Source organism: Callorhinchus milii, unplaced genomic scaffold, assembly GCF_018977255.1.
Source record: "Callorhinchus milii isolate IMCB2004 unplaced genomic scaffold, IMCB_Cmil_1.0 Scaffold1, whole genome shotgun sequence".
Taxonomy (NCBI): domain Eukaryota; kingdom Metazoa; phylum Chordata; class Chondrichthyes; order Chimaeriformes; family Callorhinchidae; genus Callorhinchus; species Callorhinchus milii.
Genome location: NW_024704742.1, coordinates 63,422,242 through 63,449,699, shown reverse-complemented (window position 1 = coordinate 63,449,699; position 27,458 = coordinate 63,422,242). Strand labels below are relative to the sequence as shown.

At 45.2% G+C, this 27,458-nt stretch overlaps 1 protein-coding gene across 2 annotated transcripts in view; it reads right to left on the bottom strand.

Moving 5' to 3' along the window:
- Positions 1–27,458, bottom strand: part of aadat (aminoadipate aminotransferase) — a 51,615-nt gene that overhangs the window by 7,785 nt on the left and 16,372 nt on the right. For both annotated transcript variants that reach the window (XM_042342753.1, XM_042342751.1), the window contains exons 3-9: positions 17,222–17,390; positions 16,074–16,206; positions 15,389–15,463; positions 8,363–8,572; positions 7,961–8,026; positions 6,816–6,898; positions 3,011–3,107 (exon numbers count right to left, since the gene is read on the bottom strand). In XM_042342753.1, the coding sequence (XP_042198687.1) occupies positions 3,011–3,107; positions 6,816–6,898; positions 7,961–8,026; positions 8,363–8,572; positions 15,389–15,463; positions 16,074–16,206; positions 17,222–17,390 (833 nt within the window). The remainder of the gene's footprint in view (positions 1–3,010; positions 3,108–6,815; positions 6,899–7,960; positions 8,027–8,362; positions 8,573–15,388; positions 15,464–16,073; positions 16,207–17,221; positions 17,391–27,458) is intronic.

Below are 27,458 nucleotides of genomic sequence, written 5' to 3'. Positions count from 1 at the left end.
TGTGTTCCGTGAAGCGCTTTGGGACGTCCTCCCGACGTGAAAAGCGCTATATCAAATGCAATTGATATAGTGCTTTTCATGTCTTCTAGATGCCTCAAAGCGCTTCACAGAATATTCTGTAAAGTGAATTACCGTATATTTGTGGGGGAAACGCGACAGCCAATTACAGTTAAAGGAATCCACATGACTGTATAGAAATCAAGAGATCATTTACAGTGGAATGTGACTGGACCTACTGATTTTGTTTTGCAGAAATAGAATATTTATGTTATTTGGCTGCTTAAATATTTAATTCTACCTTCTACTGACTTCATCCCAATGGGGATTAATATACTTACTCTTAATTAGCATTTATTTTCCCAGCTCTTAGGCACAAATCAATTTCATACATCAGAAAAAAAAATTAATCAGAGGAATAGGCAAGGATTATGCAAGTCGACATCAATTATTCATGGTTATCAATTATTGAATTATCTATTGTTAATTAAATTAATTGTTTAAAGTCATTTGATCATTTATTTGGCCAGATTACATGTTCCTGATGTTTGGCTTGCAATGTTCCCATTCCAGGGTTTGTCTATTCCAACCTGTCGGTGGTTATTAAGAACTGGCAACCTTGGGGCAGGAGAAACATTCATAGCAAAGAGCAAGACCAAACAAGAGCTAAGGTAAGGAACTAGGAATACAACAACAACTTGCACTTATACAACACGCTTCACACAGGTTAGGATCTCAGACAGATTTCATTTTCCCATCAAGCTATTTCTTAAATGAATTAATTGGCCTAGCCTCTACCACCATTTCTGGCAGCCTGTTCCTCCTGTGTGCAATGAAATATCTCCAGACGTCTAGCTTGAAACTGCCTTTCAAACCCTCTGCCTGACACTCTACTGAAGGATGGACAAATTGGCTGAGTCGCGGGCCAGCGAGCGGTAGGACCTCGAAAACCCAGGTAAACTGAGTGGGACTCGGGAAGGTAAGTCAGACAGTGGCAGGGAGTCACAGGGCTGGTCTCCCAGGGATCGGGACCAGCGTTAGCCAGAGCGGGGGCCGGGGTCCCAGGGATCGGGGCTGGCGTTAGGTAGAGGCAGGGGCTCTCACCTCAGCCAAATCAGCCTTCTATTCCAGGTTAATCCTGGAGGTGAAAGGCAATCCCAGTCTCCTGTTCTTCACCACTAACCGGATCCTCTGCCCTCCCCGACATGCCTCGCAGATACTTTCCTCTGACTCTCACTGCGAGAAAATGTTGGACATCCTCAAGGGAATCCGCTCAGCTGCCACTGCTCTTTCAACTTCCAAACCCTGCCTACCCCCACCCGATACAATTACCCATCCGTCCTTCCACAGCTTTGAACCTATCACCCCCTCCTCTGTCTTCAACACGGTAACCTCCATGAAATCCACGACCTGCTCCCTCGACCCCATCCCTACCCCTCTCTTTAAATCCCAGCTCCATCTCCTTGCCCCACTACTCGCCGACACCATGAACGCCTCCAATCGGGTTTCCGTGCTGCCCACAGCTCTGGTCAAGGTCACAAACGACATCCTGACCATGTGTGGCCAGGGCTCCCTCTGCCTCCTCCAACTCTCCGCTGCCTTTGACACTGTGGACCACTCAATCCTCCTCCACCGCCTCTTCTCCCACCTTAACCCTCAAGGTTCTGTCCTTGACTGGTTCAGGTCCTACCTTTCACACCGCCTCCACTTCTTCGCAGCAAACGGCTTCCCCTCCAGCCCCCACACTGTCTCGTGCGGTGTTCCTCAGGGCTCTGTCCTCGGTCCCCTCCTCTTCACCCTCTACATGCTCCCCCTTGGTGACATCATCTGCAGACATGGGGTAAATTTCCACATGTATGCGGATGACACCCAACTCTATCTCTCTGCTTCCACCCTGAACTGCAGGACTACTGGCGTCCTGACCGACTGCCTGTCCGACATCAAGTCCTGGACAAGGGCCAACTTTCTCCAATTCAACATCAGCGAGACCGAGGCCCTCCTGATTGTCTTGCGCCAGTGCCTCCGCACCTCAGGCGCTGGCACCATCAGCCTTCACAGCTGTACACTCAACCTCACTAACCCAGTCAGGAACCTGGGTATCTTGTTTGACCCTGAACTGTCCTTTCTCCCCCACATCCGCGCCATGACCAGCACTGCCTACCACCACCTTCACAATATTGCCAGACTCCGCCACTGCCTCACCCCTCAGGCTCCGAAACCCTAACCCACGCACCACATCAAGGCTCGATTACGGGAACTCCCTCCTCATCGGCCTTCCCAACTCTTCCCTTCACAAGCTGCAGATCATCCAAAACTCTGCAGCTCATGTACTTTCACGCATCAGGCTCTGTGACCCCATCACTTTCACCCTCGTCCGAATCCACTGGCTCCCCATCCCCCAGAGGATCAAGTTCAAGATCTCGTCTTCATCTTTAAGGCCATCCATGGTGGCCAGGTTTATAGCCTCTCTGCCCCCACACTCTGGAACTCCATCCCACGGTCCTTTCACCTCGCTTCTTCCCTTGTCTCCTTCAAGGCCGGTCTCAAGACCCTTCTCTTCGACCGTGCCTTTGGTCTCCTTCCCACCTCCCTGCCTTCCCTCACCCCTACACCACCCCTCCCCCATGCTCGGGCCCCAACACCTGACTGTTTAGCGCTTTGGGACGTCCTCCGACGTGAAAGGCGCTCTATAAATGTAATTTTGTTGTTGTTGTTGCTGCATTCGCCCATAAAATACAGTCACTACTCTTTACAATGTATATAGCAATTCTTGTATTAATATATCAAGTGGAAGGACCTCTTCCTCTTCACATCGTTGAGATGTCTCAAAGCACATGCAAGTGTATGCATTTTGTGGGCAAAATACCTGGGAAAAGCTTTTAAATGTTCTCATGTGAAAGTACTATATCAAACTTGAGGATTATTATTATTATAATGCAAATTACAATACTTTGACTGTGGTTGAATATCGATGTATATTATGGTGTGAATCAGAGTAAATTCACTCACTCACCTGTGTGAAGGTACTGGTGTGCAGTGTTGAGGATTGAATATGTAGAATGATTCTGTCAATAAGTGGTTTGGGACCCGTCAGGAAACCTAGCCTCAACCTGTTGGAGAAACAAGTACAGAACAAGATACAACATTGGTTTGGATGAAGAAGGCCCTTCGGCCCATCGGACTTCATCTTTCCGGAACCCCCAATCCCCGGATCAAATGATTTTTTTNAATGAAAGCTGTTATAGATTATTATTTAAATTCCACATTCTACCTAAAAGCTAAGATCCATCACTGCACAATCTGCTTTTTGAATGAATCTGGTGTCCTGGCCTCTACCACCTTTCCTAGCAACACATTCCAGTCATCACTGTCTGGAACATAGGAAAAGGAAAAGGCCATTCAGGACCTCAAGCCTGTTCCACCATTCTATAAGAACATGGCTGATCTGTACCCCAACTACAATTACCCACTTTTGCTCCATATCCCTTGATACCGTTACTTAAAAATGTTTCCTGCTGCTTGTCATACTAGGACTATCCTACCCATTTGGCTTTGGCTTGCAGGGTTAAGATTAACAGGCGCTGAGTGGACCTCTCGCCATGTTCGACACAGTCGATCACGCCATCCTCCTCCACCGTATGTCCTCCATCATCCAACTCAGTGGGACCGCACTCGCTTGGTTTGAGTCCTACCTTACAAACCGCCAACACTACATTTCTGCAAATGGCTTTTCTTCGCGCTTCCACTCGGTCACTTGCGGTGTACCCCAAAGATCCATACTTGGCCCTTCCTCTTCCTCATCTATATGCTCCCTCTCGGTGATGTCATCCATAGACATGGGGTTCACTTCCACATGTATGCAGATGACACTCAACTCTACTTCTCCACCTCCAGTTGCAACCCCCAGTCCCCTGATGTTCTGTCAGCTTGTCTGTCAGACATCAAGAGCTGGATGTGCAAATTTCCTGCAATTAAACATCAACAAGATGGAAGCCATACTCTTTAGTTCTCGCTGACGTCTTCTGTCCCACGGTTCTGACCTCCTCAACCTACCTGACCTGTTCTACAACTCATCGAACCCGTGTGCAACTTAGATGTCAGGGTCGATCTTCAGTTATCCTTCCTCCCCCACATCCAGTCCCTGACCAGCACCGCTTTCCTCCACCTCTGCCACATTGGCCGTATCCGACAATACCCCACCCCAAAAGCTGCTGAAACCCTTGTCACCTCTCGGCTGGATTACTCTAATGCCCTCCTCGCTGGTCTCTCCTCCTCCACTATTCACAAAATTCAGCTCATTCAAAGCTCTGCCGCCCGATTTCTCACCCGCACCAGACTTCATACCCTGATTGCTCCAGTCCTTGCCAACTCCATTGGTTCCGTCACGGAGCGGATTGACTTCAAGATCCTCACTCTAGTGTTTAAATCCCTCCATTCCTTGGCACTCCCCTATCTGTCTAACCTCCTCTCTCCCAACAGCAGTACCCGCTGCCTCCGCTCTACTGGATCCTGCCTCTTCCGCATCCCCTGAATCCTCCGCTACACCATCGGCGGCCTACCCGCCAAAACATTGGAACCCCCTCACTCAATCCCTTCACCTCGCCCCCTCCTTCCCCATCTTCAGATCATGCCTGAAGACTTTCCTCTTCAACCGCATCTATGGTCACCTCCCTTCTCCCTCTGGCTCGACCTTGGGCTCCGTTAAGTGCTGTTAAATGTTCTGAGATGCCATCCGGCATGGAGGGCACTATATAAATGCAAGTTGTTGTTCTTGTGGAGTGGGATGATTCCCTGCCCCCAGTGACTTATCTGTCCTTCCAAGTCCTGCCGATGTCATCAGCAGTGGCCTCGATTACTCTCTGGGCAAAGAAAAACTTCCTGGTATCTATCCTTTCTGAAACTTCCTTAAATTGCCCTTGTTCTACTGCCCTAAAGCACTGATCTGACTTTACTTTTTTAATCCCATTTAAAATTTTATACTCCTGCATGGTGTCCCCTCTGAATCGTCGGCTCTCAAGACTAAAGAGCCCTAGCTTGTCTTAATGTTGCTCATAGGCTAGCTCGAACATCCTTGTTGCTCACCTCTTCACTGCCTCTAGGTCCTGGGCATCTCCCTTATATCAGGGTAACCAGAACTGAATACAGTTTTCAAGGTGTGGTTTGACCAGAGCACTGTGCAGCCTGACTGATTTATGAGGATCTAACCTCAATTGATTTAGCAATATAGCCCAACATCCTGTTTGGCTTGTTTATTGCTGCATCACATTGTTTTGATACAGTGAGCCTCGAGTCAAGTAACATCCCTGGATCTCTTTCAGCTTCCCCGTTGGCACCTTCAATCCCGTCCAGGAAGCACTTGTGTTTCATATTCTTGGATCCTATATGTAGTACCTTGCAATATCAGTAATAAACTTAACTTTCTAGTTATCAGTCCATGTGTATACCTTATCAAGTTCTCTTTGTAGGACCTTTGCTGCCTCTTCTGATTTCACAGTCCCCATCCCCCCAACTTGGTGTCAGCTGCTAATTTACCTATGTTTCACTGGGTCTGCAAATCTAGGTTATTAATATATAACAGGAAGGGAACCAGTACAGACCCTTGAGACATCCTACTTAAATACCACTCCCTATTTTGACCTAGCAAAGCTCTCTGCTTCCTTCCATTCAGTCAATTCTGAATCCATCCCAATGTCTTGTCCTTGATAACATAAGTTGTCTCAGTTTGTGAAGGAGTCTTTTGTGAGATACTTTATCAAATGACTTTTGGTGTTAAATGCAACACTGCAGCACATTTTGCTTTAACTGAGGCTGGCTCTTGATCACTGTTCATTCAGTGCTCCTGGGAAGTGTGTATGTTTGTGTGTCAGATAATGTCAGAGATTCAGCTGAGCTGCACATCTCCAAGTGGTTATGCTGCTGCCCTCTCAGTTACACATGAAAAACTGACCACTCATACGAAGTACTGGAAAACAGCTGCAGCCTGCGTACTGACCTTGTTCCCTTTGGGAATAATACTAATAATAATTCTCACATTCGATGTAGTGCCCTTCACGTCAAGTCATCTCAAAGAACTTCACAGGATATACTGTAAAGTATAGTGAGTGTATATTTTGTGCATGAAAAACAGCAGCCAATTGCACACAGCAGTGTCCCACAAACAGTTGTGGATTGAAGTGACCAAATTATTATTATTTTTTTTTTAAATGATCATTACCCCCGGAAAAGCGATCCGTCAATTGACTAACTGGGTTCCTACTTACTGCTAGGTAAACAGACGAGTAAGAAAACAAAAATTTCAGCCTGCCAGGAATCAAACCCAGATCCGCACATTTGCAAGGCAAGTGATCTAACCAATACGTAACAGGACTCCACAGGAATGAGGCAGTTATTCATATTAACTTTCATAAAGGAACTAGATAAATACCTAAAAAGGAGTCAACTAATGGGGTTTGGGGAAAGAGCAGGTAAATGGGATTGAAAGGATTGTTTTTTAAAAGAGCCAGCACACCCACAATGTGCTTCTGTGGTGTAAATTTATATTGTTCTCCGTCATATAGCAAGCCAGTTTTGAGGGCCTGAATAGCCTTTTTGCAACCAGAACTTTCCGTTCTCCTGAACTTTGTTACTACTCTTCCCATTGATCTGGTTTAATATTGATTTGAACCTGCTGAATTTTTTTTGTGATAATTAAGTAACATTGGATTGAGATTTCTTTTCAGATTTTAAACATGATGCCCTTGCCCACTCTTACAGACAAGAGTCTATTCCTACAAACTGCAGAAAGGAAAGTAACTCACATAATAGCTACGTTCTCTTACCCTGAAGACAAGATCTTTGAGAAGGAGTCTGACCTCATGACTCTGCCATCAACATCCATAGATAGGAATGATGGAGCCCAAGGCTGTAGATGAAAACACACGAATGGCCATTAATCACAGAAAAATCATTCTGTGCATATTTTAATAATGTCACCAATTAAGGTCTAAACCCAAGTTCCACCATTAATATTGCTTTTTCCTTTTAAAAAAAAAGTTTACAACAGGTTAGGATTAAATGTGTGTTTTCATTTTATTCTTTGCGCTTTATTCTAAAGCAAAATTGGATTTTCTGTTTAAAAAATAATGGAAGCACTTTGCTCTGACCCGAACCTCCCTCCCTCAGAGCTGAGGTCTCTGGAGTTTCCATCAGAAAACTCAGTTTGCCTTCGTGGGATGTTTTGTCCTGCGACAAGGTCCAGATGATGCCAGCGCTTTCCAGGTCAGTGTTTTTTCCCACCCCCATCGTTATCAACCAGCAGTTGAAGTGACACAAAGTAAATAGCTTTTGGATATTGATTCAGTTCCTTCACAGTGAAGGGTTAGAAAAAAAACCTCAAATCTAATTCTTCTAATGCCTCCTATGCAGCCAATGTTTCAAACGTACAGTACGAACATACAGATCTACTCACCTTTAAAGCCCTCCACGGTCTTGCTCCACCCCACCTCTGTAACCTCCTAAAACCCTACCAACCTGTCCTCTCCCTCCGCTCAGTAAGTACTGGCCTGCTCCACGTCCCCCTGTACTGCCCCTCTACCATCGGCGGTCGGACCTTTAGCCTTTCTGTCCCCACCCTCTGCACCACCATCCCGGAACCCCTCCACCTTGCCCCCTTCCTTACCTCCTTCAAGACCTGCCTCTTCAACCCCATTTTTGCGCATCCTCCTGGCCATGCCCCTACCCCCAACCCCACCAACATTCTTGACTCCAGCCCACAGCACGAATCAAACCCTTAACTATCCAGAGCTTTGGAACGTCGTCCCAATTTGAAAGGAACTATATAAATACATGTTGCTGTTGACGTAGATGATATGTGGTGGGAGTCTACTATTTCCAACAGAAACACAAACATAGAAAAACTACTAGGACCATTAAGTTGAAAATGTGAGCTCTTTGTTCCTGCGACCAAGCTGGTTTGAGTGCTTACCTGTTCAAACTGAAGAAAGTAGTAGGGATCGTCTTCTATTATCAATAAATCATACTTTCTGGCAATCTGCAAAAAAATAAAGTATGCTCTGAAATAAAGTCCTGGCCAATAATTCCACCAAATAAAACTATGTCACTCACTTCATGACTGTTTGTGTGACATTCATGACATTGCTGTGTGCAAATTGACTGCCGCATTGGCCTACAAATCACAGTTCATTACACTTTACAGTGAATCCTGCAAAGCATTTTGAGATGTCCTTGCAAGCTAAAAGGCGCTATGTAAAAAACAAGGATTATTATTGTTATACTGTAATCTGAAACCAATATGACCAGCGACAATGAATAAATCACCGGCTGCAATTTTCACCTCATTCATCAGGAAATGTTGGTTCTACCGTACCTGATAGATCTCCCTTTTCCTTCTCTCAGTCATGGAGGCTCCGGTCGGATTGCAACCATTTGGGATGGTGTACAACACTCTTGGAATATCGCAACGTGGATCCTTAGCATCTTCTGGCTTCCATTTCGAAAGAACATCCAAGAGGCTTTGTGGGATCATTCCATGCTGATCATTCGAGATGCTGAGGATTTTACAGCCCAGAGGTATGAGCTGCGCAAGACAGGGTAAAAGCAATGGTTACTAATCATTCATTCTTTGTCATAAGCATGGTAAATTCTGTGTAGTGAGACTCACACTCATCTCTGGCTTCATGCAATCATTGCCAATCAGATATTTGGCATTGGTTTGTTGAACTTGGAATTCAGAATAGACATCATTACTTTGAACATTCCCGAATCACTTGATTCATGAGCAATGGATGTGCATGTACTTATGGACCACTTCCTCATCTCCTTCTCCTCTCGCATCCCTCTCCCCCCCATCAAGACCTTAACCATACTTTTCTGCCCATGGAAAAGGCTTCCCACCGAGATCCTCACAAAGGCCTTCTCATCCTCAGATCTCCTACACCTCTGGCCTTCCACTCGCAGCGACCTTGAAGCAGCCATCAAGCTGCCCCATAATCACCTCTCCTCCACTTTCAACTCCCTCGTCCCACTGAAATCCAGGACCATCTCCAAACCCATCTGATCCCCCTGGTACAACAGCCATCTCCGCTCCCTAAAATCCCAAACCCGGTTGCTCAAGCTCATGTGGCAAAAACCCAGCCTCATGGTTCACCACCAACTGTGACTTGAAGACCTTCACAACTACCGCCACTCCCTGTCGAAAGCAAAAACTGCGCCCTACTCAAACATCATACTGGAGGACAACAATAATTCCAAAATCCTATTCTCCGCCACCCACCACCTCCTCCGTGCGGCCCCTCAAGCTCCCTCAATCATCACATCTAACGCCAAGTGCCAAAAGGTCATGGACTTCCTTACCTCTAAAATTGACAACATCCGCCTGGCAGCTTCATCCTTCTGCTCCCACTTGGTGACATCATCCGCAGACGGGATAAATTTCCACATGTATGCGGACGACACCCAACTCTATCTCTCTGCCTCCACCCTGAACTCCAGGACAACTGGCATCCAGACCGACTGCCTGTCCGACATCAAGTCCTGGATGAGAGCCAACTTTCTCCAATTCAACATCAGCGAGACCGAGGCCCTCCTGATTGTCTTGCGCCAGCGCTTTCGCACCTCAGGCGCTGACAGCATCCTCCACGGCTGCACACTCAACCTCACTAACCCAGTCAGGAACCTGAGTATCTTGTTTGACCCTGAACTGTCCTTTCTCCCCACATCCGCGCCATGACTGACACTGTCTACCACCACCTCCGCAACATTGCCAGACTCCGCCACTGCCTCACCCCTCAGGCTCCGAAACCCTCACCCACACATTCGTCACATCAAGGCTCGATTACAAGAACTCCCTCCTCATCGGCCTTCCCAACTCTTCCCTTCACAAGCTGCAGATCATCCAAAACTCTGCAGCTCATGTACTCTCACGCACCAGGCTCCGTGACCTCATCACTCCCACCCTCGCCCGACTCCACTGACTCCCCATCCCCCAGAGGATCGAGTTCAAGATCTCGTCCTCACCTTCAAGGCCATCCATGGCCTTGCCCCCTCCTACCTCTCTGACCTGCTGATCCCTTCCAACCTGCCCACTCCCTCCGTTCTTCGGGCTCCGGCCTACTCCATGTCTCCCGCCCAACCTGCCCTACTATCGGTGGCCGGGCTTTCAGCCTCTCTGCCCCCACACTCTGGAACTCCATCCCACGGTCCCTTCACCTCGCTTCCTCCCTTGCCTCCTTCAAGGCCGGTCTCAAGACCCTTCTCTTCGACCGTGCCTTTGGTCTCCCTCCCACCTCTCTGCCTTCCCTCACCCCTACACTACCCCTCCCCCATGCTCGGGCCCCAACACCTGACTGTTCAGCGCTTTGGGATGTCCTCCCGACGTGAAAGGCGCAAACAACAACAACAACAAAATGTAATTTTGTTGTTGTTGTTCTGTCCCTTGCCACCTACCACCACTCCTTTTCGGTCTCCCTAACCCACCCCGCCCTCAGCTCTTACCATGGCCCCATCCTACATTCATTTGTCCCCATCTCTCCTTCCTCCCTATATCCACTATCACCACAATGAAACCTACCACCTGCTGCCTCGACCCCCTCCCCACCCAACTGCTGATCACTCAGCTCCCCCTCCTCTGCCCACTGCTGGCAGACACTATTAACCAGTCGCTCACCTCAGGATCAGTCCCACTCACCCTCAAGACCACGTCATCACCCACCTCCTTAAAAAACCTACCCTCGATCACTCTAACCTCGGCCACTAGTGCCCTATCTCAAACCTGCCCTTCCTTGCCAAAGCTCTGGAATGCGTTGTTGCTGACCAGCTTTGCGCACACCTCTCCCTCCACACCTTACTCGAACTACTCCAGTCCAGTTTCCATCCTGGCCACAGTACAGAGAGAGTGCTCGTGAAAGTCACAAACGATATCCTCTCTATCTGTGACCAGGGCTCCCTCTGCCTCCTTGTCCTCCTGGACCGCTCCGCCGCATTCGACACAGTCGATTGTGCCATCCTCCTCCACCGCCTTTCCTCCATCATCCACCTCAGTGGGACCGCACTCACCTGGTTCAAGTCCTACAAACCGCCAGCGCTACATTTCTGCAAATGGCTTTTCTTCGGGCTTCCATCCGGTCACTTGCAGTGTACCCCAAGGATACATCTTTGGCCCCCTTCTCTTCCTCATCTATATGCTCCCTCTCGGTGATGTCATCCATAGACATGGGGTTCACTTCCACATGTATGTGGATGACTACTTTTCCACCTCCAGTTGCAACCCCCAGTTCCCTGATGTTCTGTCAGCTTGTCTGTCAGACATCAAGAACTGGATGAGCGCAAATTTCCTGCAGTTAAACATCAACAAGACGGAAGCCATACTCTTTGGCTCCTGTTGACATCTTCTGTCTCATGGTTCCGACCTCCTCAACCTACCCGACCTGTCCTTAAAAATCTCTGAACCCGTGCGTAACTTAAGCATCAGGTTTGATCCCCAGTTATCCTTCCTCCCCCACATCCAGTCCCTGACCATCACCGGTTTCTTCCACCTCCGCCACATTGCCCGAATCCGACAATACCTCACCCCAAAACCTGCCGAAACCCTTTTCCATACCTTTGTCACCTCTCGGCTGGATTACTCTAATGCCCTCCTCACTGGTCTCCCCTCCTCCACTATTCACAAAATTCAGCTCATTCAAAACTCCGCCGCTCGCATTTTCACCTGCACCAAACTTCTTATCCCGATTACCCCAGTCTTTGCCAAACTCCACTGACTCCGTGTCACAGAGCGAATCAACTTCAAGATCCTCACTCTAGTGTTTAAATTCCTTCATTCCTTGGCAGCGCCTTATCTCTCTAACCTCCTCTCTCCCCACAGCAGTACCCGCCAGCTCCACTCTACTGGGTCCGGCCTCCTCTGCATCCCCCGAATCCTTGGCTCCATCATCAGCATCCGTGCCTTCAGCCACTAACCCCCGAAACTTTGGAACTCCCTCCCTCAATCCCTTTGCCTCGTTCCTCCTTCCCCATCTTCAGGTCGCGCCTGAAGACCTTCCTTTTCGACCGTGTCTATGGTCACCTCCCCCCCTCCCCCTCCCCCTGGCTCGGTCTTGGACTCCACCATTGTTAAGCACTCCGAGATGCCGCCCAGCTTGGAGGGCACTATATTAATGCAAATTGTTTTTGTTGTTGTTGCTTGAGCTATACTGTAACCTCAGTGTTCAAGCAAATGGTCTCCACAACAGAGTCCAAATGGTGGTCAAAAATGGTATTGAAATATCGAAAACAGCTGATAATAGGGCCGATGGGGTCCTGACTTCACAACACACAGACCATACACAGTATGCAAATTGGCTGCCACATTTGTCTATAAATACACAGTCATTACACTTCACAAGAATGTCCTAATTTGAAAATTGCTACATCAAATGTATGGATTACTATTATTATTACTATAGACAATTGCAAACAATTACTTTATTCCTCTTGCCATGAGAAACAAACAATAGGACTTCAAGACTAGTCATTGCATTAGTAGGAAATAGCAACTTTGGTACGATGGAGCACGGAAAGAAACAATTTAAATTTTCCAATTTAAATTTTAATAGATTTCTTAACTAGGAAATTGGCTGGGAAGGGAGGGAGTTAGATATTTGTTTCTGCAGGTCACATCACGGATTTCCAGATTTGTTAATTATGAAATCTGTGAGGAAATATTGCAAAATTAACCCAAGATTTAAATGATATCGTTGAACGGTGTGGAACAAATCTTATATTTTTTNAAAAAGAGTGTTTTGTGTTCCAGTATGGCATATATTACAGGTGATTTCAGCCTACACAAAGTAGGTTCAGATACATTCTGGTTCGGATTCATTAGTATATAGCAGCAACTGAAATTCCAGAAGAATTGAGGGTTAAAAAGTAACCAATATAGTTAAAAATATGTGTAAAATAAGCAGAAATGGTATGTAATCACAGTAACAGAAATACCCAAGAGATGAGTGAAGATCATCCTGGAGCTGGGAAAACCAGGAACTTTGATTTAAAGATTAGCTTAGCAGGGGTTAAAAGTAGCTTTGCTGGACGGGCTGAGGTTAGCTTCTGATTACGTTTCATATTTTCCTGGGAAGATGTTCTCTCCTCTGAGATAATGAGCGGTTGGGTAATTGAGCATAGATGTAAGAACAATGGATCACAGAAAGAGCATAAGAAGTAGGAGGAGTAGGCCATTCAACTGCAGCTGTACAAGGCCTTGGTGAGACCGCACCTAGAATATGGTGTGCAGTTTTGGTCTCCTTATTTAAAAAAGGACATACTCTTGTACTCTAACCCTTTTGTGATGAATGCCAACATGACATTAGCCTTCCTAGTTGCTTGCTGTATCTGCATACTACCTTTTCGTGACTGGTGCACAAGGACACCCAAATCCCTCTGAACACTAACACTATCTAGTCTCTCCCCTCTCTAGAAAATAATCCGCTTTTCTATTTTTACTACATAGGTGAATAACTTCACACTTCCCCACCTTACACTCCATCTGTCACCTTCTTGCCCACTCACCTACCCTGTCTATTTCCCTTTGCATTCTTCTTGTGTCATTCTCACAGCTTACTCTCCCACCTATCTTCGTATCGTCCACAAAGTTAGATATATTAAGTTCTATTTCCTTATCTAAATTGATGTAGACTGTAAATAATTGAGATCCAAGCACTGATCCTTGTGGCACTCCACTAGTCACATCCTGCCAATCTGAGAAGGACCCTACTCTCTGTTTTCTTCCTGTTAGCCACTCTCCAATCCACGCTAATATATAATAATAATAATCCTTGCATTTGATATATCGGTTTTCACGTCTTCTAGACATCTCAAAGCACTTCACAGAATATACTGTAAAGTGAATTGACTGTAATAGTAATAATAATAATAATCCTTGCATTTGATATAGCGCTTTTCACGTCGGGAGGACGTCCCAAAGCGCTTCACAGAACACACTGTAAAGTGAATTGACTGTATATTTGTGGGCGAACGCGGCAGCCAATTGCGCACAGCAATGTCCCACAAACAGTCGTAGATTGAAAATGACCAATTTATTATTGGTTTTGGTTTTGAAGGGATTATTATTAGGCGTGTGGAGTAAGGAAACTTGCCCAAGGTTTCGCCCTGCCTGGAATATTTGTGGCTGTATATTTGTGGGCAAAATGCGGCAGACAATTACGCACAGCAGTGTCCCACAAACAGTCATGGATTGAAGTGACCAACTTATTATTGTTTTTTTTCCTCGAGGGATTATTATTGCCTTTAATTCCATGCGCTCCAATCTTATGCAACAGCCTTTTAGGTAGCACCTTGTCGAATGCCTTCTGGAAATCCAAATACACCACATCTACTAGGTTCCCCCTATCTAACCTGCTAGTTACATCCTCAAAAAACTCTATAAGATTTGTTAAACATGATTTCCCTTTCGTAAAGCCATGTTGACATGTTATGATTTTCTAAGTACCCCACGACGATGTCCCTAATTAAGGACTCTAGAATTTTCCCTACCACTGATGTCAGACTAACTGGTCTATAGTTCCCCATTTTTTGTCTCCCACCCTTCTTGAAAATCAGCGTTACGTTTGCGACCTTCCAATCACTGGGAACCGTTCCAGAATCCATGGAATTTTGGAAGATCAAAAACAAAGCATCCACTATCTCTGCAGCCACCTCTTTTAAAACCCTAGGATGTAGGCCATTAGGTCCAGGGGATTTATCGGTTTTTAATCCTATCAATTTCTCTAGTATTATTGCTTAAAGAAAAGGCTGCAGCCTCGGACACCTGCCTATCTATCTCAAGGCTGGGAAACAAGCAGGCTGGGGAAGGCTACCCAGAGGTTGTCCATATTTCTCTCTGTGCAAAGCAGCCTGTGCAGGGTGGGGACTACCACTGTGACAAGCGGAGGTGGAGTTAGAAACACATAAAAGATGTAACTTTGAAATAGTTGGCAGTTGTGTAGAGGGTCAGCACACTTCCCATTGGAATCAATATCGATTCTACTGTATTATGTATATGTACAGTGGTGAGTGAATTTACCTCCAGTAAGAAAGTGACCATTAAAAGTGAAAGAGGAGGAGTAGTGAGGTCCGTAAGGAAGGAGGGCTTTCTCCAGTGGGAGTGGTGGTGGATTGTGGGAGTTCCAGGAGCTGTTGCCGCTGCCCAGAGTTGAATCGGGTAATATGATTTTGACTCTGTCTGTTGCCTAATATATCTGTATAAGGGATACAGTGTAACTGATTTGTCTGTTCAAACTTTAATAAAACCTGTAACCTGTTACCTGAAAGTAACGTGGTGTCAAGTAAATTTGTCTACAAAAGCTTTCTGTGTTCAGCACATAACAAGAAAAGCAACATTGAAAATGAAATAACTTACTGCCGCAAGTGTTCCAGAATATGTTGGAGCATCTAAAATGATGCTATCTCCAGCTCCAAGGAGCATCTCAAACATCTGGGAAAGTAAATAATTTAATGAGGATTATTATTATTATTATAGACCTAGTCTTAACCTTGAAGATCAGTTTGTCTTAAAATTTAGAACTACGCAGAATTAAATGCAGTCTTAATTTGAAAGCCGTTTTTNCTTCAGGACAATGGAGAAAAAACGACTTCCCAATCAAGACTGAATTATCGAATACTCTACAGTTTGTGCAATTCTGTGCAAAACTGGAAGGAATTTTGTACCTTTAGTCTGCGAACAGCCAAGATTGACAATCTGTGTAAAGATTAGATGCTACTGAGATACTTGCGATCATATTTTGTCTTAAAATTTAGCACTGCGCAGAATTAAATTCAGTCTTAATTTGGAAGCCGGTTCTTCCTCAGGACAGTGGAGAAAAAATGTTTTCCAAATCATACTGATCAACTCGGATCAGCAATTATGTTCCTCTTTTCGCATACAGACTGATCAGTTATAATATTCATGAACATTTTTGTCACCTGGCAACAATTTTTTTTTAATATACCTCTCGTGCTTTTTTTTGACATGTATAAGTTGCACAACCACCACAATTCTTGCAGCGCAAAGCACTGGGCTCAGAGCATGCTCCACCCTGTCTTACCTTACTGTTTGCCTCCTGACTGCCAGTGGTAACACAAATCGCCATTTGCCCGTGTTCAGGGCTGTAATCAATGGTGGGAGGTTTATGAAGTGATTTTTGCAGTTCATTCATCCAAGAAACCAATTCTGGAACCCTTACAAATACATAAACAACAAAAGCAAAAATGAAAATATGCCATATTCTTTTAAAAGCTGTCTGCCAACTAACACTTTGCGTCAGAGTGTTCAGTGTTCTTGTGTTAATATTCTTAAAATGATATAGTAATGCACCATTATTATTACAAGCACTTTATCACGTTGAGACATCTCAAAGCTTTTCACGGGATGTACTGTAAAGTGGTCGACTGTGTGTATTATGTGCAAACGTGACAGGCAATCTGTGCACAGCAATGTAGTGAGCTACCAATTTTTTCTATTTGAGGAATTGTTAATCAGACACCAGGAGAAACTCCCTTCTCTTTTCAAATCGTGTCATGAGATCTTTAATGTTCGCCTGAAGAAGTAGGTGAGATCTCCAACAATGCAGAACACTCTCAGCACTGCATTGAATTGAAATTGTCAGCCCAGACTGTGAGCTCAAATTCCTGACCTCATCATCATAATAATAATCCTTGGATTTGATATAGTGCCTTATCACATCTTCGAGAGGTCTCAAAGCTGTTCACAGGATATACTATGAAGAAAATCGATTGTGTATTTTATGGGCGAAACTAGGCACCCAATCCAACAGCCGTGGAGAGAATGACCAATTTTATTTGGGGATTTGTTGCCCAGGACACCAGGAGAAACTCCCTTGTCTTTTCGAATAGTGCATGGAATCTTTAACATCCACCTGAACAGACCTCGATTTTAACATCTCATCCAAGGGATGGCACCTCCAACCATGCAACAAATTCTTAGCACTGCAGTGGAGTGGCAGCTTAGACTATGAGACATGGGGCATGAACCTACAACCTTCTGACTGAGAGACAAGATGCAACCATTGAACCAGGGTGACACACACTCAAGTGAATGACCACTTTTCTTTGGGGCAGCTACCAAATTGAACACTTGGCACAAACTAAACCACAACCCTCTCCACGAGTGCAATGGACAATTATGCTGCAACCTCCTATGTAATTAAATTGATGTCCGTTGAGCTATACATACCCTTGTGAAGCCGAATACTGCAATGCCCTTTTCATGAGATCCTGATTGAATGTGATGTTTATTCCATTTGTTACTGAGAAATTAGCAGTTTGAAAAGGGAATGTGTTAGGATTTGGCATTCCACCAGCAAAGGAGATCATAGTGGGCGGAGCCAGTAGCTGCAACTCGGCTAAAAGTTAAACAAAATCAATATTAGAAATACAAGGTTAAATTACACAATGTCTTACATGAATAATAACACATCAAGTACTGCGGGCAATGACCGCCTCCATCAGTTAGAGCAATAATAATGATTGATTTGGTGCCTTTCATGTCTGGACGACATCTCAAACAGCTTCACAGGATTTATATAATATATTCATTGCATTTGATATAGCGCCTTATTACGTCTTCTAGACGTCTCAAAGCGCTTCAAAGTGAATTGACTGTATATTTTGTGGGTGAAATACGGCAGCCAATTGCGCACAGCAGTGTCCAGCAAACAATCGTGGATTGAGTGACCAATTTATTATGATTAATTTTTTTAAAAAGTCCTATTACAGTGAAGTGTAGTCACTCTAGGTGAAACCTAGCAGCCAATTTGCGCACAGCAATGTCCCAGACCCACAATTGTTTTTAGTCAGCTGAGTGTCTGATACTTTCAGAAACCCATCACTAGGCTTCAGCATATCCAAACCAGACTGAGAATTCCATACATACCACCTGCACGTGGACATTCCCATGTACTATCGATGTTCCGCAAACAGACATGAATGACCAATTTATTATTTTTATTTGGGGGTCTTGTTAACCAAGATCTCTTTTTGAATGGTGCCATGGCAACACATCACACTTTAACATCCACCTGAACAGGCAGACAGTGTCTCCGTTTAATGTCTGATCTGAAGGATAGCATTTCCGATAATGCAGCGCACCCATAGCGCTGTATTGGAATTTCAGTCTAGGTTTAACAGTCTGTGAGCTCAGAATCCTGATGTGGCGCTTGAATCCACAACCTTCTGACTCAGAGGTGAGAATGCCACCAACTGAGCCAGGACAAAGATATATACAACAGAATCTCACTGATCCAGTCACTCAAGTGACTGGGCAAAAATGATTTACTTAGTGAGGTGACCTGATTACTGAAACAGGTTGGGTTATTCAGGTCACTGATGTAATGTTAAGGGTGGGCATTGGTAATGGGGAGGGTGATGAACATTCAACAACCATACTTTGCAATCTCATTAAAATAAAGGCATTGTCACATTTAAAACAAAAGCTGTCATGTACCCAGCCTACCTTTTAAGAATGCGTCCAACTTGTGCTCTGCCAATGCCATAGATCACAGCTAACTGTCTATGACTTTTGCCCTCACTATTTTTGATTAAGTCCACACTCTCACGTAAGGACAACTCCTTCCGTGGTGCTTCCTGGATAGCTACATCCTGGAGCCAGTCACTCCCCTGAGGGAATATACAGTCAACATTGGTTATGGTCAGGATAGGTGAATGGACAGTCAGGAGGTCAGGGGGACAACGGAAAGAGTGGTAGTAAATCCAGCATTAACCTTGAGCAACAGGTATGAGATCCTTGGAACTTGTATTGACAAGGAAGCCGGTGAGGTGGAAGGAAAAACTACCTCGAATACTGGGGCAAACGAGCGGATGGTTGTCGTCATTGGGGATGAGACTGTTAGACAGACAGACACAATCATCTGCAACTCCAACCAGAAGACCTGAAGGCTTTGTTGCCTCCCTGGGGCCGGGGTGAAGGATGTCTCAGCAGGGCTAGAGGATAATTTAAAATACGAAGGCAAGGATCCGTTGGTGGTACTTCACATAGGTACCAATGACATCGGTAGAGTTGGCCAAGATGACTTGAGAAGGGAATTCGAAGAGCTGGGGTCCAAATTGAAGTCAAGATTATCGAATAATAATAATAATAATCCTTGCAATTGATATAGTGCTTTTCACGTCAGGAGGACGTCCCAAAGCGCTTCACAGAACACACTGTAAAGTGAATTGACTGTATATTTGTGGGCGAACGCGGCAGCCAATTGCGCACAGCAATGTCCCACAAACAGTCGTAGATTGAAAATGACCAATTTATTATTGTTTTTGGTTTTGGAGGGACTATTATTAGGCTCTGTGTGGAGTAAGGAAACTTGCCCAAGGTTTCGCCCTCTGCCTGGAATTGAACTCAGGTCTCTCACTTGCAAAGCGAGTGCTCTAACCACTGAGCTACAGGACTCGAAGGTGGTAATATCAGGACGACTGCCTGTACCATACGACAATTGGTACAGGAACAAACAAATTAAGGACTTGAACGCATGGCTAAAAGAGTGGTGCGGAACTCAGGGGTTTCTTTTTATGGGCCATTGGCACAAGTATTGGAGGAAAAGAGCTCTTTCAGAGAAATGAGCTGCATTTAAATTGTGCTGGGACAAATGTCCTAGCTAAACGAATTAACAGCAAGATAAACAGGAATTTAAACTAGTAAAGGGGGGGATATATAGGTAAAATAAACCAAAGTTTATTTAATACCAAAAGTGCAGGTATTAAGACTCCTCCAGGTCAGAGTGATCACAATATGATTGAATTCTGCATTAAGTTAGAGAGGGATATAGTTAAATCCGAGGCAAGTATTCTGAATTTAAATTGGGCTAATTTTGTAGGTATGAGGAAAGATTTAGGTAAAATAGACTGGAGAAATGTAAAAATGTAGACCAATAGTGGCAAATATTTAAGGATGTAGTGCAAATTTCTTAGCGGTCGCATATTCCCTTGCGGAATAAGAGTACCACAGGGAAAGCAATTCATCTGTGGCTAACTAGAGCAGTTAGGAAAAGCATCAAATTAAAAGAAAAAGTTTATAAAACTGCCAAGAAAAGCAGCAAATCTGAAGTTTGGGAGAGTTTTAGAAACCAGCAAAAAACTAAAAAAATCATTAAGAGCGAGAAAAAGGAGTATGAGGGTAAGCTAGCTAGCAACATTAAGTCTGATTGTAAAAGTTTTTACAAATACATTAAGAGGAATAGGCCAGTGAGGGTAAATGTAGGTCCACTTCGGTCAGAGATAGAAGAAGTTATAATCGGGGATAAGGACATGACAGAGTCAGTAAATGGGTACTTTGCATCTGTCTTCACCCTAGAAATCTGCCAACAATAGAGATGCACCAAGGGGATAAGGACAGGGAGCAACTTAGGGAAATTTTCATTAGTAGAGAATTGATGCGAGGGAAACTGTTAGCACTAAAAAGTGACAAATCCCCTGGTCCAGATGGCTTGCATCTCAGGGTTTTAAAAGAGGTAGCTTTTGAGATAGTGGAGACCTTGTGTCTGATCTTCCAAAATTCCTTGGATTCTGGAACAGTCCCCATGGATTGGAAGATTGGAAATGTCACACCACTATTTAAAAAAGGTGGAAAGGAAAAGATGGGGAACGATAGGCCAGTTAATCTCACATCAGTGATAGGAAAAACTTTAGAATCGTTGATTAAGGATGTGGTAGTGCGGTATTTAGGGGAGCACAATATAATTAGGTCAACATGGCTTTACATGGAAGTCATGTTTGACAAATCTCAGAGTTTTTTGAGAATATTTCGAGTAAATTAGATAAGGTTGAATCAGTGGATGTGGTCTATTTGGACTTCCAGAAGGCATTCGATAAGGTGCCGCATAAAAGGTTAATCCAAAAGATAAGGGCCTATGGAATTGGGGGGAGCATATTAACGTGGATTGGGGAATGGTTAACGGGTAGGAAACAAAGAGTAGGGATAAACGGGTCCTTTTCGGATTGGCGGGATGTGACTAGTGGAGTGCCACAAGGATCAGTCCTTGGGCCTCAGCTATTTACCATCTACATCAACGATCTAGATGAGGACATCAAAGTTAATATATCTAAATTCGCGGATGACACAAAACTAGGAGGAAGTGCCAACACAGAGGACGACATTAAAAAAATGCAGCGAGACATAGATAGGTTAGGTGATTGGGCAGGTAGGTGGCAGATGAAGTATAATGTAGGGAAGTGTGAAGTCATCCACCTGGGTAGCAAAAACAGTAGAGCGGGTTATTTTTTAGAAGGGGAGAGATTGGAATGTGTTAGCGTCCAGAGGGACTTGGGTGTCCTTGTACACCAATCACAGAAAGTTAGTCTGCAGGTGCAGCAGCAATTAGGAAGGCGAACGGTATGTTAGCATTCATTATGAAAGGATTAGAGTATAAGAGTAGGGAAGTCTTGCTGCAACTGTATAGGGCCCTGGTGAGACCACACCTGGAATACTGTGTCCAGTTTTGGTCTCCTCATTTAAGGAAGGATGTACTTGCCTTGGAGGGGGTGCAGCGTAGATTTACTCGGTTAGTGCCAGGGATGAAGGGGATGAGTTACGAGGATAGGCTGAGCAATTTGGGCCTATATTCTCTAGAATATAGAAGAATTAGAGGGGATCTTATAGAAACCTATAAGATCATCAAAGGGCATGATAGAGTAGATAGTGGGAGATTGTTTCCCCTGGTTGGAGGAACTAAAACCAGGAGTCACAACCTTAAAATCAGAGGTCAGCCCTTTCGCACTGAGTTGAGGAAGAACTTCTTCGCTCAAAGGGTGGTGAATGTATGGAACTCACTATCCCAAAGGGCTGTTGATGCTCAGTCCTTGAACATATTCAAGACTGAGATAGATAGATTTCTTATTGCAAAAGGGATTAAGGGATATGGGGATAAGGCAGGGTCAGGTTATTAGCTGGAGTTAGATTAGAAGGTCAGCCATGATTGATGGTGGGTCAGGCTCGAAGGGCCGAATGGCCTACTCCTGCTCCTACATGTTATGTTATTTTCTGCTCGTGCTGCTTCTGCGATCCCAACACTCCCCGCGCCGTGAATGCCGACCAGAGCCCACTCCGCCCACAATAGCAGTGTCCAGGAAATAGCGCGAGAAGCCTGAGGCCTAGCGCACTTGTCCTGTACAGGTTAGTAGCGGAGGTGGATGTTTGTACCCCGTTTGATGCGAAGGAGGGCACTGTACTGGCCACAATCAATGACCGTTGTCCTGTTCACTGAAGCAGACAGGCAGAGTATCTTATAACACTGACAATGAAAGAGACTGTGAAAATGTACCCACAATTGTGAGATTACTGAGGTGACCGCAAACCAGGTTTCTACTGGATATGTATACAGTAAGCACGGCCTATTTCAGATGTCTGGAATATACATGGAATGCCCTACTAAAATAACTTTAAAAATTAGACAAAAGAAAAAAAATATAAAAGGGACGTCCTCCCGACGTGAAAGGCGCTATACAAATGTAATTTTGTTGTTGTATTTTTATATGTGAGAAAAGTATAAATATTCCGACTTCGAGAGCTTAATGAATGTTGCCATCTAGTGGAATCCTAGTGCCTTGACAAGTCTTCTGCTGTGGCAGAGACGAGAACTGCAGATTCAACTCTGAGGTCTGATCAGAGCACTTTTCAGCTGGAGTGTGATTTCTGGGGATTTGAACTCAACTAATTTGGCAATACAACATAGCATTCTGTTTGCCTAATTCACTGCTGCCTTACACTATATGACACATTGAGCGATGAGTCAACTAACACCCCAGGTTCCTTTCAGCATCTCCCTTGATAAGTTGTACCTTATCCATGGAGTATGTATGTGTGCCTCCTATCTTTACTACCAACATGAAGTAACTTGTATTTACTGACAATTTAATAAGACAATTTAATTTATTTACATAGAAAGTGTTGAACAGGTGGAATGGGTTTGCCATAGAAGTGGTGGAAACAAACTGTGCCAGGAAATTCAAGGAGAATTCAATAGCTATTTATTTGGCAAACAACAACAAATTCTCCCACCATGACCTCGCTGTACAAATTGAGTATTTTTTGTTGGACAGGTATCTGACATACATGGAAGGCAATCAGCATACATAAGAGTATCCAAATCAGACTGATATTTCCATATATGTATGCCACCTACACATAGAAATTTTCTCTGTGTATTAGATGGAATGCAAAGACTCCCTGGAGGGAAACACACATTCAAATTGCCTCTTTGTTAGAATGTATATATGTCTTTACAAGTAACACAAACTGCAGTGGTCGGCAGAAGGTTACCAGAGGTTAACTCCAAGGGCGCCAAATGCCAGACAAACTGGTTTAAACCAAGAGGAGTTGTATGCCCTGATTAGCCTTCTCTTTCTGTACTTTTAGATAAGAAAGTGTTCTGATTAAGCACTGGAATAGTGAGAAACAAGCCCAAATAAGGCAGACAAAGAAAAGAAAAAGATATATAAGCTTGGGCAAAGGGGTGGTCTGTAGAGACCTCTTCAGGGCAGACTGCAGAAGGACAGGTAGTATTGCTCTGTTATTTTATATTGCATTAATTCTGTATAACCAACATTATTCGTATGCTTAATAAACTGTTAAAATCTGCCATTTTGGTTTGTCAAGATCGAACTTATTTTCTGGGTGGAGGCTTGGTTGCAAACAAGTCCAATACCCTAACAAATTGAACCATTCTCCGATGTGCGCAACATAAACAAGACACAACAGTCGAGAGAAGACCTGGGAGCTATTTCACTGCTGCTGCTGTTGCTCAGAACATGAACTCCTGGAACAGATGCTAATATTAGTTGAAGGGATTGATGTGGGGCTGAGGTAAAAGTGAATCGTGAAGATTCTGATGGTGGTAGTGGGCTGTGTTGTCAGCTTGACCCACTCGAGGTGGGGACTGGACATTTTGCAAACCCAGAATTCCGGTTTCTCTTAAGTTGACCAAAAATAATATCACAAAGGCTCATGACTTGTTTGGTTGAAATAGAACTGATTCTATGGACTCTCAAGCGCATTGCTAACATCAGTACATGAAGGTTGCCAAGAACAAAAGGAGCATACCGACCTTGGAGGATATGTTTTTAACCCTACAATGAATGGTAAAAACAAGTTGTTGAAGGTCTCACTGCTGACTTGGCAGACATGGCTAAAAAGATCTAAGTTTGGGAACGAAGAAGACAAGTCTAACCGATCTTAAGAAGAGATATTCTATAATCAACATTGATCGAACCACGTTAACAAGTTGATTCCTAATCACAGCCTGATTAATTATTAATTATCAATCTGATTAATTAATTGCATTGAACTTTATTACTCATATCGTATCCTTTTGTGATTGCCGAAGCCATAATTTTATTTACATGATTGTGTCTTTATGTTTTTTATTTGCTTTATTGGTCTTGGTGTATTTGTGAGACCTCATTATTAGCATTTGCTTTGTTTCGACCACTGCTTGCATGGCAAGAGCCAAAGCTTGGGGATCACAGAGTGTGCATCAGAGTGCTTATGAAGTTTAATTAGCTAAAACCACATAGCAGCGGAGTCCTGTAGCTCAGTAGTTAGAGCACTCGCCTCGCAAGCGAGAGACCTGGGTTCGATTCCCGGCAGGGCGAAATCTTGGGCAAATTTCCCTACTCCTCATGCTTGATAATAATCCCTCAAGAAAAAAAAGTAAGAAATTGTCACTTCTCTCCACGACACTGCTGTGCCCAATTGGCTGCCACTTTTCGCCCACAAAATACGCAGTCAATTCACTGTACAACATATTCTGTGAAGCGCTTGAGACGTCCAGAAGACGTGAAAAGCGCTATATCAAATGCAAGGATTATTATTATTTTAGCATGCATTGAGAGCACTGTCTGGCAAGCTTCTCACTGCTGACCCATTTAAGACCAGTCTACCTGTTAGGGCTTTGGCTTACAGGGTCAACAGGAGTCAAGTGGGAAGAATCCCTGGCGCCATCTGCCAATCTGCTCCTCCAAGACGTACTGACAAACCTAGTCGGTCTACATTATCCCCCGATTACTTCCACTCTTCTTCACTGTTAACTACATGAATCGGGAGCAGAGGTAGGAGAGCGCGAGGCGGAGCTGAGGCATGGCTGTGTATAAAAGCACAGCCAGGTGAGGAGCCACTCAATCGGGAGTGGAGGTAGGAGAGCGCGGGGGGAGGTAAGTGATGTGGTGGCGCGATTCACAAAGTGACGGCGGCGTGACGTCATAGTTAAAAAAAAAATTAAACACTGCCATCCCGGCCATGACCTGGGAGGCTGAGCCTGAGGGCTGATGCCGTTCCGCTGATCACTCGCTCCCAGTCTCTGCGTATGCGTTTTGGCTGCCGCCCCGACCCCAGCCTCCCCCTCCACTATAAATGTCTCTCCTCCCACTCCCCTCTATGTCTCTCCTCCCACCCCCCTCAATCCGCTACTGCCCCTCTGTCCTTGTCTCCCACCGCCCTCCCCGCCTTCTCTCTCTCCTCGACTCCATCACCACTTCCCTCTACTCCAGCCTGGGCATCCTCTGCCGGGCCCATCATGGCTCCCGGCACTGGTTGTCCCAGAGCAGCAACCCCACGTGTCCAATCATTCACTCCCTCCGCTCAAACCGTCTCCTTAAGGCAAACCCAACTTCCCCCTCCCTCATACATACCCTCCCCAACTCTCCACTCACACCACTCTCCACAACCATCTCTCCTGTACAACCCAAAATCCTCTCCGCACCACTGTCTCCTCCCTCCACCCCCTCCAGCAAACCCACCTCATTTCCCTTCAAAATGTCCGTTCCTCTCAAATAAATAAACAAACGGCTTCTCCTCCCGCTCTCACCCGGTTACCTGCGGGGTACCCCAAGGATCCATCCTTGGGCCCCTCCTCTTTCTGATCTATATGCTCCCTCTTGGGGACGTCATCCGCAGACATGGGGTACATTTCCACATGTATGCAGATGACACTCAACTCTACTTTTCCACCTCTCTTTGCGACCCCCAGTCCCCTGATGTTCTGTCAGCCTGCCTGTCAGATCTCAGGGGCTGGATGAGCGCAAACTTCCTCAGCTGAATGTTGACAAGACGGAAGCCATACTCTTTGGCTCCCGTCAACATCTAAAATCTCACGGATCTCACCTCCTCCACCTACCCGACCTCCCTCTAAAACTCTATGATCCCATACGCAACCTTGGCATCAGGTTCAACCCCCAATTATCCTTCCTCCCCCACATCCGGTCCCTCACCAGCACTGCTTTCTTCCACCTCCGACGCATCAACCCATCTCCACCAATACCTCTCCCCAAAAGACGCTGAAACCCTGGTCCATGCCTTTGTCATCTCTTGGCTGGACTACTCTAACGCCCTCCTCGTCGGTCTCCCATCCACTACTATCCATAAAATCAAAACCATTCAAAACTCTGCCGCCCACATTCTCACCCGCACAAAACTCTGCTCCCCGATCACCCCAGTCCGTGCCAGACTGCACTGGCTGCCTATCCCAGAGAGGATCGACTTCAAGATCCTCACCCTCGTATTCAAGTCCCTGCACCCCTCTGCACCCCCTACCTCTCTGACCTCCTCTCTCCTCAAAACAGTACTCGTTGCCTTTGTTCCTCTGGGTCTGGCCTCCTCCTTGTCCCCTGAATCCTCCGCTCCACCATCGGCGGCCGTGCCTTCAGCCACTATGCCCCGAGGCTCTGGAATTCCCTTCCTCACTCCCCTTGCTTGGAACTGCCTTCCTCACTGCCTTCGTCTCACTCCCTCCCTATTTTCAGGTCTCTGCTGAAGACCTTTCTTTTCGACCGCACTTTTGGTCACCTTCCTCCCCCTCCCCCTGGCTCGGCCCCGGGATCCGTTTCTGTAAAGCGCTCTGAGACGCCGTCCGGCGTGGAGGGCGCTAGATAAATTCACGTTGTTGTTGTTACATGCCCTATTTTCATATTATTAGCAAACGCAGACATTGTGGCTCTTATACCTGTAAGGAAAAACAGTGGCTGTTTACAGTTCAGTTCAAGCTGTATTAAAGGGTTAACTTTGGTTAAGCCAAAAAGGGCTTATGTAGTTGAACCAAAGAGCTTTTGCTGTACCACACCTAAAGTAAAAATACCAAACTAAAACATGAAACACTCATCCGACGGCAAAAAGATAGCAACAACATAGCAGGTGGGATTAACAGCTACATGTTCCCACTTGGTAGTATTATCTCCAGGCGTGAGGTTCATTTTCATATACTAGCGGACGACACCCAACTCTCTCTGCCACCCTCAACCCTAACCCTCATAAACATCAGTGACAGGCGGGAACCTCCGAGACATAAAGGAGACACTCTGAGGTACATCACCAATCAAGGTTAGAGATGGCGCAAATAAACATGTCAGTCAAGACCCCAAGAAAGTAAACCGAACAATGACAAAAAGTTGTCTTGCTTCCAAACCTTTTAATC